General features: G+C 35.4%; 2 protein-coding genes across 3 annotated transcripts; one reads left to right on the forward strand and one right to left on the reverse strand.

Annotated features, from left to right (window-relative positions):
- Positions 1-273: 273 nt before the first annotated feature.
- Positions 274-7954, reverse strand: LOC145217874 (uncharacterized). Of its 2 annotated transcripts, none has more exons than XM_080085243.1 (3): positions 7887-7954; positions 4125-5386; positions 274-386 (listed from the first exon to the last, which is right to left on the reverse strand). In XM_080085243.1, exons 2-3 carry the CDS (start codon positions 5239-5241, stop codon positions 331-333), a joined length of 1173 nt encoding a protein of 390 aa, XP_079941369.1. In that variant the 5' UTR covers positions 5242-5386; positions 7887-7954; the 3' UTR covers positions 274-330. The 2 variants fall into 2 exon arrangements, with proteins under 2 accessions (XP_079941369.1, XP_079941370.1); XM_080085244.1 differs by having other exon boundaries at positions 4125-5330; positions 7887-7948.
- On the forward strand, positions 7141-14073 carry LOC145217873 (uncharacterized). The gene is made up of 18 exons (XM_080085242.1): positions 7141-7321; positions 7405-7433; positions 7654-7685; positions 7770-7827; positions 7916-7965; positions 9578-9622; positions 9768-9883; positions 10083-10157; positions 10284-10373; positions 10777-10860; positions 11039-11108; positions 11470-11494; positions 11555-11606; positions 11852-11888; positions 12268-12322; positions 12398-12443; positions 13025-13176; positions 13343-14073. The coding sequence occupies exons 1-18, from the start codon at positions 7312-7314 to the stop codon at positions 13679-13681; spliced, it is 1365 nt and encodes a 454-aa protein (XP_079941368.1). The 5' UTR covers positions 7141-7311; the 3' UTR covers positions 13682-14073.
- The last annotated feature ends 1865 nt before the right edge of the window (positions 14074-15938 follow it).

Genomic DNA, 15938 nt, shown 5'->3' on the forward strand with positions numbered 1-15938 from the left:
TTTTTTTTTTTTTTTTTTTTTTTTTTTTTTTTTTTATTGATAAATAATAAAATAGAGCGAAAAACGGTAACAAATTACATCACACTTCAGTACATAACAGGCGACACCACTTTTTGCGGTAAGCAAGAAAGTTTCCACGTTTTTTTGATACATGACATTCTGATACACGTACTGAGTTAAGGAAGCGTACAAATCTAGATACCGTCGGTTTATTTTCACTGTATTTGCATTGGTAAATGACATATCTGGCACATAACAACATACAGTTCACCAATTTATCGCCGGATCCACCATTGTGGACACCAAAAAGTAAGTTCACGGGAGGTAACGTCAGTGGGACTCGGGTTCTAGCACTAATCCATGCACAGACGTTTTCCCAATACAGTCTAGTTACATGACAAGAATAAAAAACATGGTAAACATTTTCTGTAGCATTTTTACAGAATGTGCACAAGTCGGAGTCAATTTTCCCAAAGGAGTGCAATATTTGGTTGCACACGATGGCATTCAGATTTAATTTAATTTGAAAACTTCTCAACCTATTTTCAATAGTGGAATTAAAGTTGTTAATATATACTTCTCGCCACGGCATCTCAAAATTTATGAAAAGCTTGTTTTTCCAAAATTCTTGGGACTTAACTGGCACGCGAGCCACGCTGTCTTGTAGCTTTGTGTAAATTGTTTTGACGCTGTTTGTGTCTTTAATAAAATTCAATAAATGTTCTGACTGAGTTGTTTGTGGGTCGATATAGTTTTCTGAGTCCCATTGCTCAGGCAGACTTGAAACAAGTTTTATAAATTGAATGAACTCTGCGTTATTAGCCTGAAAATTAAATTTTAACGCCAAGTTGTCGTAAGTTTCATACTCTCCTTCCTTAGTCAATAGGTGTTTATGTAACATTACGCCAGAGTCGATCAGGGGTTTCATACAGAAAGTTTTAGATTGGTACTTAATTTTTTTGTTTAGCCAAAGTGTCCTTTCTGTCGATTTTGTTTTTAGCAGATTTAAAGTGTGTATGCAACTGACAAGGGTGTGGCGCAGGGTTCTCAAGGGTAAAACACGTTTAACCTCGGCTCGATTGAGCGATATAGTTGCATTTAGAAAAGCGTTAACTCTTTGTCCCCTTAAGTATGGTGCCTCGATTTGCTTCCAATCAGCAACTACGCTTTCATCAAGAAGTTTTTGAAACCATTTAAGGTTTAGTGCCAGAATATAATTTTCTACATTAATCATTCCCGCCCCTCCCTCTTCGATACTTGCGCACAGTGTTGTTCGTTTGACCCTTTCCCATTTTGATCCCCATAAAAAACGGAACAGTATACGGATTAGTTGTTTCAAATATTTTGCTGACACTGTTACGGGCACAACGCAAAGTTTGAAAGTCAACATTGGCACCAGTAGGCTTTTAATTATTGTTACTTTCCCCAATAAGGAAAGACCCCTTGTCGACCACAGGTTTGCAATAACTTTGATCTTTTGCAGTATAGGTAAAAAATTGTATTCTAGCAATTTTTCATCGCTGCACGTCGTGGTTGGAATTACAACCCCCAAATACCTAGTTTTTTCAGAAGGCCACAAGAGCCCGGATTGTTGCATCGGTTTGTGGCAACAAGATCGTTTGGAACCAACAAAAAATGCGTTTGATTTGTTCATATTTATTTTGCATCCCGACATATCGCCAAACTCTGTGATTATACTTAATGCTTCGCGAAAATCATTATCGCTGCCGGAGAGAAACAAAACGGTGTCATCCGCAAACATGGAAACTTTAAATTCTTTGTCATGTACTTTTATACCTAAAAAGTTCCCCTGTCTTAACATTATTCCAAGGCATTCAATACTTAGAACAAAAAGCGTGGGAGACAGAGGATCACCTTGCCTCACTCCTCTTTCGACTTTAAATGGCGCAGATACAAAACTGTTATTAATTATTGCCGATGTCGGGTTTTGGTAAAAACATTTAACATATCTAATAATTGTTGGGCCAAAACCAAAAGCTTCTAATGCAGAAAACATAAAATCCCAACTTAACGTATCAAAAGCTTTGAATATGTCCAATGACAAAATTGCCCCTGGAATGTTTTGGTGGTCGGCACTGTCTATAATATCAAATAGAAGTCGAATGTTAGTACCAATATATCTATTTGGTATGAAACCATTTTGGTCAGAAGAGATTACATGGTTCAAAACCGACCGTAATCTGTTGTTAACTGCTTTAGAAGCAATTTTATAATCAGCATTTAGTAGCGTAATTGCCCTATAACTACCTGGGTGAAGCGGGTCCTTATCCTTTTTGGGAAGAAGAGTTATAACAGCTCTGGACTGCGAAGGAGTCAAATTTCCAATTTTTATCGAATAACTCCACGCCGCCGTAAAAAGACCTTTTAGGTTTTCCCAAAATGTTAGGTAGAACTCGGCGGGGAAGCCATCGAGTCCCGGTGACTTATTTTTGCCCATGTCTTTTAGTGCGTTTAAAAACTCGGTCTCCAGAATTTCAGTTTCTATTTTTTCCATGGCTTCTAGCGGAATTTGGGGAAGTCCCAACGATGCTAGTTTAGACGCATTGATGTTTTTATGTTGGACTTTATCATCCCTTCTATACAGTTGTTCATAAAATTTCGCTAAGCTTTTCAGAATTTTTTCTTGATCTGTGAGGATTTCCGATCCAGAAATTAGGCGATTTATACTTTTCTTTTCACCCTGTCGTTTTTCCAGGTTTAAAAAGTATTTCGTATTTTTTTCTCCGTCTTCAGCCCAGCGAGTCCGACTACGGGTAATGGCGCTGATTGTTTGGCGCTTTAGAAGTTTATCTAGTTCGTTTTGAAGGGCAGATAAATTGTCGTGTAGTTGGTCACGTTCCGTACCCGTCGTGTTACAAACAGCATTTTGAATTGTGACGATATCCTTTTCTATTTTCGTTAGTTTGGCGCTGTTATTCCGTTTTTTTTCGGATGCATACCGGATTGTTTCCCCTCGGATCACAGCTTTTAAAGCGTCCCACATAACATGCGGATTGATAGCGGAATCTTGATTATCCGTTTTATACATGTCAATGAGGGATTTAATCTTTTCTATATAATTCAAATCGGTTAGGAAACTCGCGTTTAATTTCCAGTAACCCTTTCCACGTGGTAAGGGATTAACGGCGACCTCTAGGGCGAGCATATAGTGGTCGGACATGGTCCCAGGAACAATGTCGACCTGTTTTACATTTTGTATTAGATCATTACCAAGTAAATAAAAATCGATTCGAGATGCCACTGGGGGATTTTTCTGAACCCTTGAGAACTTTTTCAGCATTGGGTTTTTGTGGCGGAAGATATCTGTGAGGTTGAAATGATTAATGTAACGTTGTAAGGTAGCTTTTGCTTTTTGGTTACTGTGGATTGATTTTCCGGTTTTATCTAGGTCTGTATTAATTACAAGATTAAAGTCTCCTCCCATTATAATTGACGCGGTTGAAAATCCGTTAAGCGTGGCAAATAATTTTTCAAAAAAGTCTGGATCATCTTTGTTTGGTGCATAAACGTTTACCAACAATAGTGGCTGCGAATTGATGGTCGCTTCTATCATTATAAATCTACCGTCTACGTCTCGGTATATATTCGTTAAAGAGTAGGAAAGATGTTTGGCAAAGAGAATTGCGACCCCTCGACTATTGGTGCTTCCGTGTGCCCAAAACGCTTCACCGCCCCACTCCATTCCCCACAATTTTTCATTCTTCTCACAGCCATGTGTTTCTTGTAAAAATGCTACATGACATTTTTTACGGTGCAAATATTTAAATATAGTTTTCCTTTTTAGAGCTAGGTTTAAACCTCGAACATTGAGAGAATTAATTTTAAGAGCCATAAAATCTAAAGAGAGAGAGTGATATTTCATTTTTGCACTTGTACTCCAATATTAATGTCCCATTCATATTCTATGCCACATTCGCACAAAAACGGTTGGCTGGGACTGATAAGACGAGACAATTTCTTACCACACTTACAATTAATAATTTTGCATCTACATTCTATGTTAGAACATTCTTGGCTCGTTGTCACGTTCGGCAATAAATTAACGGTTTTACATAAACAAGTTAATGAAAACTTTTGGCACACAACACATTCAAATAAATTACCTTCCACTTGGAATTCCGGTTGGAAGTCTCTGCAACACGGCATCCATCTCATTCGATTGTTGCAGCCCGGGCACTGACACGTTTTCGTGTTTTCCTGGACCAGGAAGAGCTCTTCAATGCAGCATTTAATTGCTACCAAAAACTTTTTTGAGCAGCTCCAACATATAAACGTCTTTGATTCTTCAGTTAGATGCGCTTCTGCTTGGCACCCTGGACAGATTAGTGAAATAGTTTTCTCACAAAAGCTTTTGCTTTGTGGAAACTCCTCAGGGCTTCGTTCCAGTCTTTTCCTGCTGGCTGTTTTTAAAGGTGCCTTCTTGTCTTGTGGGGTGCTTGTCATCCCGCTTTCTGTTACAGGTAGGTTGCCCGAATCCTCGCGATTTTCCTGCTGGTCACCAACAATTAGGTCAGGCGCATTTGTTGTGATTTTTTGATTGCATTCGGCCACCTCAGGGCGAGTCGGGGAAGTGTTATCAGCGTTTGTACGCTGTCCAGTTTCCAACTGTTTTCCTTCTACAGTTCCAGTTAACACAGGAAAATCGCTTTTTCTTTGTGAACATTCAGCTTGTTTGTGACCTTCCTTACCACAGTATTTACAAGTGAAAACTTGACCGTTGTAGGTAACATAAAATTCGCAGTTTCCAATCCTTATATAGCTTGGGATAGGTTTTTTCTCCACATCTTCAGCATTCATAGTTGCGATGCGCATTCCAGATAGCAGCCCTTCTTTACCTTTTCTGTGTATTATTTTTAACACTTTGCCGTATCTATCAGAAAGTGCTTCAGCTAAAATTTCATTTGGAAACGGCACCGGCACCCATCCAATCGCAACATTAATCCTGTCGCTTTCGTAAAGTTTAAGTTGTTTAACTTTACCTGACAACTTTGCATAAAGTTCAAGAATATTTTGTCGGCTTGTGCAAGTAACATCTATGCTGTTCCCTCGCATTTCAGCTATTCCAATGACTTTTTTTATTGAGAAATCCAAATTTTTCAAAATCTCGATTGCATCATGACGCTTGCATACATTTCCAGTTTTGAAGTTAAGACAATTCGGTCTTCTTAATCCTACCGCTGTTTTATTTACCGCCTGTGCGTAACTTGGTTTGTCCGCCATTTTTTAGCTCCGCACTCCACGAGCGCAACACGTGAATCCTCAACAGTTCTGTTGGTCGCTTTTGTGTGTCTTGTTTTATTGAGCGCCCTCTGCCGGAGACAAACAATGTCTAGAATCTATTCTCGACCAACGAAGAATGGAGGAACTAAAAAAGACGTTTAGGATAACTAATTACTACTACACATCACACAAGACAAGTGGCTTTTTTAATTTTTTGGGTGTGTGTAACATTATCACTTTAAAAGTTCATTTTTTACTTGGGTTGAGAAACAAGAACCACGATCGTTTTTTGTCTTTAAATTCTTGACTTCAGACGCGGATTTTGTAGCGTTTAAAGGTAAATTGCAAAAATTCGTGCAAAGCAGGAGATGCTCTTTTGTAACATCACGTATAAACACTTTATGCACTTGTAACGTACAAATCATTTATAATGTAAATATGAACTTGACGTATGAAAAATAGATAACAAAACTAATTATGCTGCTTTTGTGGTCGTTAAAGAACCAACCGAGCGCTATGTCTAACTAAACACTGCAACGTTTAGTGCCATAATTTTCGATCAGAACCTTTCTTCAAAAGTTTTCAATTTCTTTTTTCAGAACGTTTATTTGAAGGTTTCTAATTGCTTTAAGATTTCATGGCGACAGTTTCTTTTATTAAACTGGGCAATAACGTTTCCGTTTCCGTTCATGTTTACAGGCAGAATGAATATACCATCAGCTAGCAAAATACACAGCCACCCAACAGGTCTGCATGAAGCTAGTAAAACCTTAACGACAAACTTTATGTACAATATTTCGCTTTTACGATCATTATAAAACATGAAAGGGTTTAGTCAAAGCTCACAAGAGGTTACACACCGCGCAACAGCTTATGCGAGCAAACGTCACTCCGTCAGAATGCTAAGTACGTGCAATCAGCTGTTTTCCGGAAAGTTTACGATAGACCGTCACGTGGTACGCTGCAGAACTGGGTATTTCCCAATTTCGTTAACCACGCGTGGTTCCAGTAAAAGCGGTTTATTATCGAACGTTGATTAAGCACAGCCCGCAAACATAAAGAAGATCTAAGTTTTAATCCTACGATGAAATAATTATTTAGGTTTTGCTTGAATCAATCTTATAAAATGGAATGTATAAAAAGCAAGTTATATTAACGCGGTAATATTTGATATTACTACCGTGGGTAGGCTGCAGGCAACACAATGTTCAAAAGCTTTTCAGAGCTTAACGCTAATCTTTTAGAGGTAATACTTATTTGTTCATGACATTTACGATACAAAATATATAACACTAAAGTACATTTTTCGTAATCTTGGGGACTATTGACATAGGATACGACGTAATTCAGTATTTTAGTTAAAAAAGGTCCTTGGGAATTTTGTTGGAAAACAAAGATCAATTGATGGCGCTGCATATTTATACTTATCATAGATGTAGCCCCTCTAACACGTTTATACGAAATAATCATATTTTAATTTGAGGTAAAATATCGAAGTGTTTGTACCATTTTTGTGCATGCGAGTATTTTTTTAGGTAAAACTGTCAAATTATAAAGTCATAAATTGTTCATGCTTATGGTGCTGTGAACAGCTTTCTAACGAATGTAATAGAAATTAACTGTATTAAAAAAACTTGAGCTTTTTTGGTATTTTACTTCACAAAATTAATAGTAGTTTCTTTTAAAATTTTATCCTTCCCTAAGTTTTAATGCTGAAGTACTTGCTTTCAAGGAAACATTGTTTTACCAACGTTTTTTTGAGTCAGTTAATACAAATTTGTTTGCGATATGTTCGTAAACCATAAACAAATGTTAACATGATCACGTGAGTTCAAAGGTCGTGTAACGCGCCAATCAACAAAAACATGCGCGAAATGTATTTTTGAGGGAAATCCTAAATATATTTTCGGCATTGTTTTCCTAATCAAGTTTATCACAGGAATCCTGCTGCGTTTTATAGTTTTTTTAGCGTCATTAAACTGTAATCGTTTATGTCGTTTTCACAAACCGGATTTGATCTTCAGGGAAAACAAAGATTTTGACTGGAAATAACTTACCCCTTCGTGAGTGATGGACAACGGTAAGCATGTCAAATTAGATAGAAAACGATTCAAACAAACCAAAGGGGTTTAGACAGAAGCTAATAATATAACACATTTGCAGATCAGAAAACTTTTAAGGCGGAAAATGGGGTAAGTACAGGTTTTTTTGTGGCATTTTTTATGCAACAAGAGATACATCAGTGTTTAAATTGATTTCCAAGCTTTTTATATGGATCATTTATCCAAACGTTCACATTTACAGTGGTGATTCAAAACATGAAAATGTTGTCAAAACATATTTTTTATTTTAACAATTATTTGAAGTCAGTTGGGTCATCATGTCAACTATACAATGATTTGCTTTTTATAGGAAGATAGCACTACTTGTGATCATAAAAAGAGGTTTGTATAAGTCTAACTTTCAATACCTATGTATCACTGTTGAAATGAGAACTAATGCTATGCAACAAAAAAAATTTTTTATAGGACAAGTAAGGAAAAGATGGATTGTACAGACAGCGGTATACCTGACATGACATCACAGGTAAAATAAAATAATTGTGCTGGTTAATAATAAATTTTCTTGATGTAAATTGACTGTACCTGTAATGATCTTTCTTTTGTTGTCACAGTCATCTGTTGACGGGAAGGTATCTGAAACTAGGACTCCAACAAGTTTGAGGTAATTAAAATATATAGTTTTGGAATCTTTCTTGTGTTTCGCTGCAATTAAATGGATGTTTGTAAGAATCTGATAAATTTATTATACCAAAAAAATTTCACAGTACAAAACACTAAACCAGTTGCTGTATTTTATTATTTTACAAGACATATGTATTTCGCTTTCATAAGATTAGTCAGTGTGTGAAAAACACCACAAGTAGTAGCGAAATATGTTTGATTTAGTGTTTTTCACTTAGAACAGTGGTTCTTAACCGGTGCGAAATTTCTCACCAGTGGGAAATTCAGCGTATTCAGTGGGAAATTATGTAAGTCAGGAGTAACCAAACTCGGTCCAGTGGGTCGAATCCGGCTTCGAATTGACCGTTGAATGTTAATTTACTGCATTTTTAGCAACAACATTAGATAAATTTCACCTGTTTTGACAAGACACATAAAAAATCAAATTAAAAAATCAAAAAAAAACGTTTGTTACATCACAGACATGTCTGAAAGCATTAATGCCTTAGTTATTGTGCGCGAATAAATGTCTTTCTATGTTGATTGTGATGCAATAATTGAGTTTTGCAAGCAGAAAAGATTCAACATTCCACATATTTTTACTCTTTCACTGAAGCACTATTCAAACTAAATAGGATTGCAGCAAGCTTTTAAGATCCCAACCAAATCGCTTTACAAAATTATTTCAATCAAAGTTAATGTAGAACACAAAACTCATCATAAAAATAACAGAGTGGGAAATTCGAACTTGGTGATCGACTTTAGTGGGAAACGATCCCAAAAAGGTTAAGAACTACTGACTTAGAAGTTTCTTGCAGTCGATGAATTAATGACATTGAATCACCACATTTCTCTGCTTTACTTAAAAGGAGGTTTCAAAAATGAGTGCTTATACATGTAAGTTCGTTTTTTTAAAAGTTATCAGAAAGATTTAATCCATATATTAAAATGTAATTGTGATAAATTGTGTGGTATAAAGTACAAACTACTGCAAAGTTATGTTGTTGCAGGTTTTCAGACACTATGCATGTTGTTACATTTTTTTGGCCAGAAGGCATGGTTTGGACAGGTATCTTGATTTTTTGCATATTTAGGTGCGCAAATATAAACCATACAAGCTAATCTTGACAGACCTACCAGAAATATTTACATGCAGGGTTCCCGCGCAATTTTCGTGTATAAATTCCATGACTTTTCCAAAACTTTTCAAGGAAAAAAATCAAATTTCCGTAACCTTATTCGAACAAAATCGAGCAATTCCCATTACAAAACTAGTAAAGAGGCTTTGGTAGATGCAGCCAATTTACCTCACTTGCAAGGAATATACATACGTTACGTAATTTAATATTCCCAACTCTATCTGGCATTTTCAGGGTAAAACAGGTGTCAAATTCCATACTTTTTCAAGGACTTTTGCGAAAGTTGGCTTTTTTCAAAACTTTTCCAGGCCTTAAAAATACAAATTTAAATTCCATAACTTTTCCAGGTTTTCCATGACCGCGGGAACCCTGTACATGATTTGATGGTACAACAGTTTATAGGTTGTGTTTTAACACATTTAGTTTCTACTGAAAATATACTTTTTGCTTGGTAACAACCATTCTTATTTTTAGTCACCCTGTGGAGACCACCGACTTAATCGCACACAACACAATGGGGTAAATATCATAAAAAGATAATTAGGCAATTTTACAATTATTAACAAATCACAATAGTAGCTAACCTGTTTGACGACATGCGTTTAGTTTCCAACTATCATTCATTTCTTTAAAAGGTGAATGCACTTTTTTTCTCTGTTCCTAGGTCAAAATCAATTGCCATCAACACATCAAGTGGTTCTTCTGTAAATTTAGGCACTTTTACAAGCCATGGTCTAAATCAAACAAACAGTAACATCAAAAACCCACATTATACTGAAGGTAAACAAGACTAAACTATTGACTATTGACAGTAGGTTTAACCCTTGGTTTTAAAGAATTAGTATTGTTAAAATTTTGATTTTAATCACTGGATAATCACATTATGGTTATGGTATATAACACATGCTGGTTGGCTTTAGAGTTAAATGTACCTTAGAATTAATGAAAGACAAAAAAGATGAAATTCTTGTTTTTACAGGCAATATTTCCACTGTAGTGCCTGAAACTCCAAGCACAAAAACATTCCAACCACAGGGGACTGTTCAAGAGATAGGTTAGTTTAACTTATTTTGTAAAGCTTGTTATTGCAATGGCTGCAAATATCATTTCCAATGGACCAAAGTCTGAGCTGTTAAATATAGTCCAACATACCATAGTAATAATAACGGGCGTTTTGCAGATCTAAATCTGTTACCAAATTGGGATCAAAATGTCTTTGACGGTTCAACATCCCTGAATTCAAATGCTTTAAACAGGAATTTGCATGACGGTAAGTTGAGAATTTGTATAGAGATTCCCAATGCACTAAAAACAAAACAAATTGTGTAGCAGGAAGACTATTTTTTAAACAAAGAAATATTCATTTAGTAAAGTCGCAAATTTAAGGAAAGTTACTGCCATTCCTATTGTTAAAAGCAAAGTTTATATTTTTATGTTTATCATTAAAAGCAAAATTTTGATACTTTAGATTCCATGATTTTTGTGTGTAGAAAACAGTTTTATTTTTTTATCTGTAATATATTGGTGATACAATACCACCACAAAATTTTAGTTACCAAGTTTTAACTTATTTTGCTCTCACTTCTGATCTTCAACACCGCACAAAAAATGCATTTCATTTTTAAATTCACTAATTAAACTAACTATAAAGTTAGGTTAAATGTTTTTTGCAGAAGTAGCAAAGTGGAGTCCCCAAAATATTAGTGCTAGTTCTAGAGCACCTGGACAAGATGCCTTTTCCAAGATTTTAGATGCTGGTAAGACACCGTTTCAATACATAAGGCTCCTGTGACATAATAGGATTTTTAGCAATAAACATTACAAATAACAACATATAACAGTGATAACAAAACATTTAAAGCTCTAGTACAAATCTAAAAACACATGTCTAAGAAACCTTTTTGCGTGCTAAATAACACTGTTTTTTTTTGTTAGATGAACCTGTTATCATTGATTTGAAAAACAAAACAGCAGTAGGTTCAGAGAAACAACACAAACTGAAGTGGTATGTTTCAAAGTGTATTAATAACCCTGTGGCCTTTTCATACAACGCAGTGTTGTAGAAAAATAGGTGTTGATCTATTCCTAGTTATGGTTTAGTAGCTAGTAACTAATTACAGCCAAACAATCCATTTAACTATAGTTTAATGCTAGAGCTTAAGGCTGATACCGATTTTCAGTGGTCAAGTAAAACAACCAACATTTAAAGGCAATATTTTATTCATAGTAAAAGGCCTACACCTTTTAATGTACATAAAATATGAACTTATGCATGTGTGACATTCAAAACAAATTATTGGTAAAATATCGAATATGAGCCCCAATAATCGGTCAATTCCTATTTAGTACACCTTTTTTTGTTACAGGGAGCTTGCACCAGAAAAGTATAAGGTACGAAATTTTTTAAAATTCATTGAGTAATGATTTTAAGCAATATTTTTGTTTAAAAAGGAACTGGAAAAGGATGGCACCTATCCTTATGTGGAGGAAAATGGCACTGCAGGTTAGTTTTAAAGCTGTTTGGGTGTCACAAAACACATTGAGACATAATTGCATGATTTGGTATACTTTATCTCAAAAACCCAAGTGGTTCAGTAACTGTTCTGACTCAACAAACGATTTTTTGCAAATGATAGTTCATGTCTTTTTTAAATGTTGGTCTGTGAAAAAGTAAACACAACTCGAAGTTATTTTTACTAATTAATTAAAAAAAAATATTAAGTAAAAATGTAAAGTTGTATTGAATAGTGGAGATATCAACTACTGAAGAACCAGCATCACCCAGGTAAGTTGCATCGTTAAACTAGGCCTCACCTCAATTAAGTGAACCTGTCGAATATCATATTATCAGTAAAAAGACAGTCCATTAGCAACATGGAATCGATTTTTGATTGTGTAAACTGCCATGTCCTTCCAACAAACTGGAGTGTCATAATATGGCTACACTAGCCCATACCACCAATGTGTTGTCACTAACTGTCCTGGTCAAACCTTAAAGTGCAAAACAATGTGCATTGTCTGCAGCTTACATATCCTGTTCTAATTAAATACTTTCAGGTTTAAAACAACACTATAATATCATATACATGTTGTCATAAAAGCTACATAATCAACCTGACCTTTTGTCATTTAACAACCAAATTAACATTCAATTCTTGGAACAGGAAATTAGAAGCTGAGAAGGAACATCAGAGCCCTGATGGTGACACAAACATTTCAGTATGTTGTAATTTTCAATTGTATTTTGAGTCTGACATTCTCGATGCATGTATAATTGTTGAATCTCTTCTCTAGGATGAAGAAGTAGTTTTGAATGCAAGAGCATATCAAACCAATGATGGTAAGACATTTTATGTGATTTGTTTAAAAGTTGTTGTTTTTTTCAGACCAAATAATTATAGTCAACAGGCATATTAATGTTGGTGAACATAAAAAGGGCAGAGATATTCCCGTGAAAATCAGTGGGAAAAAACAAAATCTTTGTCCTTAGACAGAACATTACTGAACAAGTAAACCAGTGATCTTGAAACTAAGGCTAATACTATCCCACTCTAAAAATCAACACACCTTGAACTAAAAAAAAGTGACTAACTAATTATTGAAAATACTACACATTCTGCCCACTGTTTGAACAAGTTGTGCATGCACCCTCAAAACGTTTTGTTTCGAATTAGACTATGATAATCATAAGCACATTACCAATCTAAGGAATACGATCCTATTCAAAACCTGTTTTCTTTTTTTTTGCATCTTTTAACCAGCTTCCATGAGGATCTTTGCAAGGTAAATCATTTTAGCCCAACATCTCATGTCCATGCAAAATATCCAGTATTTTGCTTTGTTATTAAGCAGATCATCTGATTACTGCTCTGTCATCCCCAAGTTCACACCATTCACTAAAAAGCTTTGATATTGTTTTAGGAGTACAATTTCGGCCTGTACACAGACCTCCTCGCAACAGACGAAGAACACAAAATCACCCATATTCCAGATTACGGCAGGAACAATGTCAGGATGCACTGAGACAAAGAGTTTTTAATGGCAGGCCACTTCCCAGCAATTGTTTATGTGGGGTAAGTAAACTTATTTCATAGCAATAAGGCTTCATGCCTCTAAAATTTAGAGATTCAAGAAAGTTGAAAAATGCTGATTTTAATATGTTCATTGTGTGAGAAGTTTGTAGCTACAAATGTTCAAGGTTTTTACAAGCAGAAACCCTCAATGTATTTTTTGCAACAGGCATTGGTGTCTAGAAACACACAGAGAGCAGAGATATGCACAACCTGCTACACTCCGATATGCAGTTCAGCAGAATGTCAAAGGAGGCACCTCACTTGTCGAGCTTGCTGTGAATGCAAACAGCGCTTCCATGCAACCCCACCACAAGCCATGGACACATGTGTGACATGTGATTCCGATATATGTTGGAGATGCAGACCTCTTTATCATCAGTGTCCCGTATTTTCTTGCTGTATGTGTTTGCGTAGATTTCCAAGGGCACATATGGGTTGGCTGTGTGACAACTGTGGGGGAAAAGTGTGCAGAAACTGCAACTCTTTTTACCATCAATGCCCTTAACGTTTGCAAGATGTTTTTGTACTGTTTGTTGGTTTAGAAAAGTTTTGATTGCTGAAATAGTAGTTATTATACTTATGATTTGCAAGTGTTCGCAGTGTAAAGTTTCTTCTATAGTTTTATTTGATGCTGTATTTGATTACAGGTCAACAATAACTTGCTTGTGTATAATTTCTTTCTTAAACACATGTTTTTTACCTTTTATCACATTACTACAGGTTTCTCTCCATCATGGCTAAATGTATCGATTTTTGTCAAAAATCAGTAAAACAACGTTTTTACAAACTGACGTCACAGCCATTATCATGTTGCCTTAAAAACGCCTGCATATATTTGTGTTGCACATAAATTTGTACATACTCGTTTGAACGTGTACAAAATAAACATTGTATAAACTTGTGCATCATTTAGCAGTTCAAACAGCCAGCGCCCGCGCCCGCACCAATGCGTTTGTTTAATAATAATAAAAACGTGACATCGTCCATGCGTGACCTCAACCAATCACAGTCTAGCAAAAAGTGGGCGAAGAAGGGGGTGTGTACTCCCAAGTCCATAACATAAAAAATTGGCGCTGTTAAAATTGGTATTGTTATCACGAATCTGCGTGGTGTTGAAATGTATTCAACGGGCCAAGATAAACGGTTAAATGTAAATGACATTTAAATGTAAACAAAACGTACTACGCTCCAGAACGTCTTTTTGCGGTGGGTATGGCTTACGGCTTACGCAAATAGGTTTATCACAGTGACGTTAAACAGCGGTCGCTAAATTTGCGGTTATTAATGCGATACATATTATCGTCATCGAAATTTACACGTTGCCTGGATAAAACGTTATGCGGATTGCTTTATCAATCAACTGAATATTTCACATTTCATTTAAAGCGAACCGGTGCGCATCGAAATAATGGCAAAGTTAAAAAAATGTGTATGACAATTTTTATCAGCTGTATCACAAAAACAAATACCCACATAAATCTGTTTTAGTTTTCCAAAATTAAAGCTTTGTGACGTAATTCGTTACGGGCGTTACGGGATTTAAGGAACTGAAACATTGTGATCAAACAAAGAAAGCTTTTCTGTCGGTCGGATACAGGTTACCAGCAGGTTTACCTTCGAAATCACGAATTTACATTTATCATAAACGGACTAAAGCAAGATTAGATATTGTTGCAGCCTATGTGCTCTTAACATGAGCTAAAATTCCGATAGATAATGGTACTCTAGTAGCGCATCACAAAATACGCTTAAGGTGTGGGTCAGATTACGTCACAGTCAGGTGATCGAAGTGTTTGTGATCGCATAATTCGTTAATTTGCAGAAATGAAAATAATAGGTATAGATAGAAAACACTTTTGACAGCAGTAAAAACTAAACAACTCAATTGTAGCGGCAGTTTACTTACATCAAACTAGAAAAGTAAAGTGTGGTTACGTCACAATCACCTGATCTGCAAAAGATTGCACCACAAGACGCAATCCCCTTTTTTCAGTAATTTAAACCTGTCCAAATCATTGCATTTGCGTTGATTGCGTATTAAATGGTTTAATTTAAATGAAATACCTTTCTCATTGCGTGTTTATTTTTAAAAAATTACTAAAAATTCGTTGGGTCACAAAACAATGTTTTCAACCCTTTAAAATAGTGGTTCACAACCTTGGTTCAGTAGAATTTATATATACACCTTAAAAAAACAAATAAGGTCAAGAACCACTGGCTTATACAATGCCATTTAAAATAGTATTAAAATTTTAGGGATTTATTATATTCAATTGTCTGGTAAACAAAGCAATAAGAATTTAAATTCAAAATCTTGAATTGGAAATATATTTTCTGCAGTTAGTCAACAATCGTTGTGTTGGACCTTAAAATAAAACAAATAATGTATTGCTGCCTGTGTAGGTCAAATTCTTGAAGTTGTAAAACTGCATATAATGTGACTTATCAGTTTTCAACAGGTTTTGCTGTGCATACTAAACGAAAATTCAGCTTATTTGTTGAATTTGTAAAACCGAGTGTGTCTTTTACAGTGGTTTGAATACATTGTGATATTGCACTTATAAGTTTTTCAAGATTTTAACATAATTTTACTCAACCCACTCTGTTGATAAGAATAACTACAGACAGGCTTTAAAAATAAACACTGGGTGAAGTACTGTTATACTTACATAAATAATGTATGGTGCGGAAGAACCTTATTTGCTAGTTGATAATGGCTCCAATCCTGAATCAAAACAACATTCATTGAACTGTTTTCTTGA

The sequence above is a fragment of the Phallusia mammillata genome, chromosome 3, assembly GCF_965637545.1.
Source record: "Phallusia mammillata chromosome 3, kaPhaMamm4.hap1.1, whole genome shotgun sequence".
NCBI lineage: Eukaryota > Metazoa > Chordata > Ascidiacea > Phlebobranchia > Ascidiidae > Phallusia > Phallusia mammillata.

Bases quoted from the DNA above. Each gene is read 5' to 3' on its own strand.
- LOC145217874 (XM_080085243.1), bottom strand. From the start codon at position 5,241: ATGGCGGACAAACCAAGTTACGCACAGGCGGTAAATAAAACAGCGGTA. The intron at 387-4,124 runs GTAATTTATTTG...TCATGTAACTAG, and splicing joins ACCGGAATTCCAAGTGGAAG to ACTGTATTGGGAAAACGTCT.
- LOC145217873 (XM_080085242.1), top strand. The intron at 7,966-9,577 runs GTAATTAAAATA...TCTTATTTTTAG, and splicing joins AGGACTCCAACAAGTTTGAG to TCACCCTGTGGAGACCACCG. The intron at 10,374-10,776 runs GTAAGTTGAGAA...TGTTTTTTGCAG, and splicing joins AAACAGGAATTTGCATGACG to AAGTAGCAAAGTGGAGTCCC.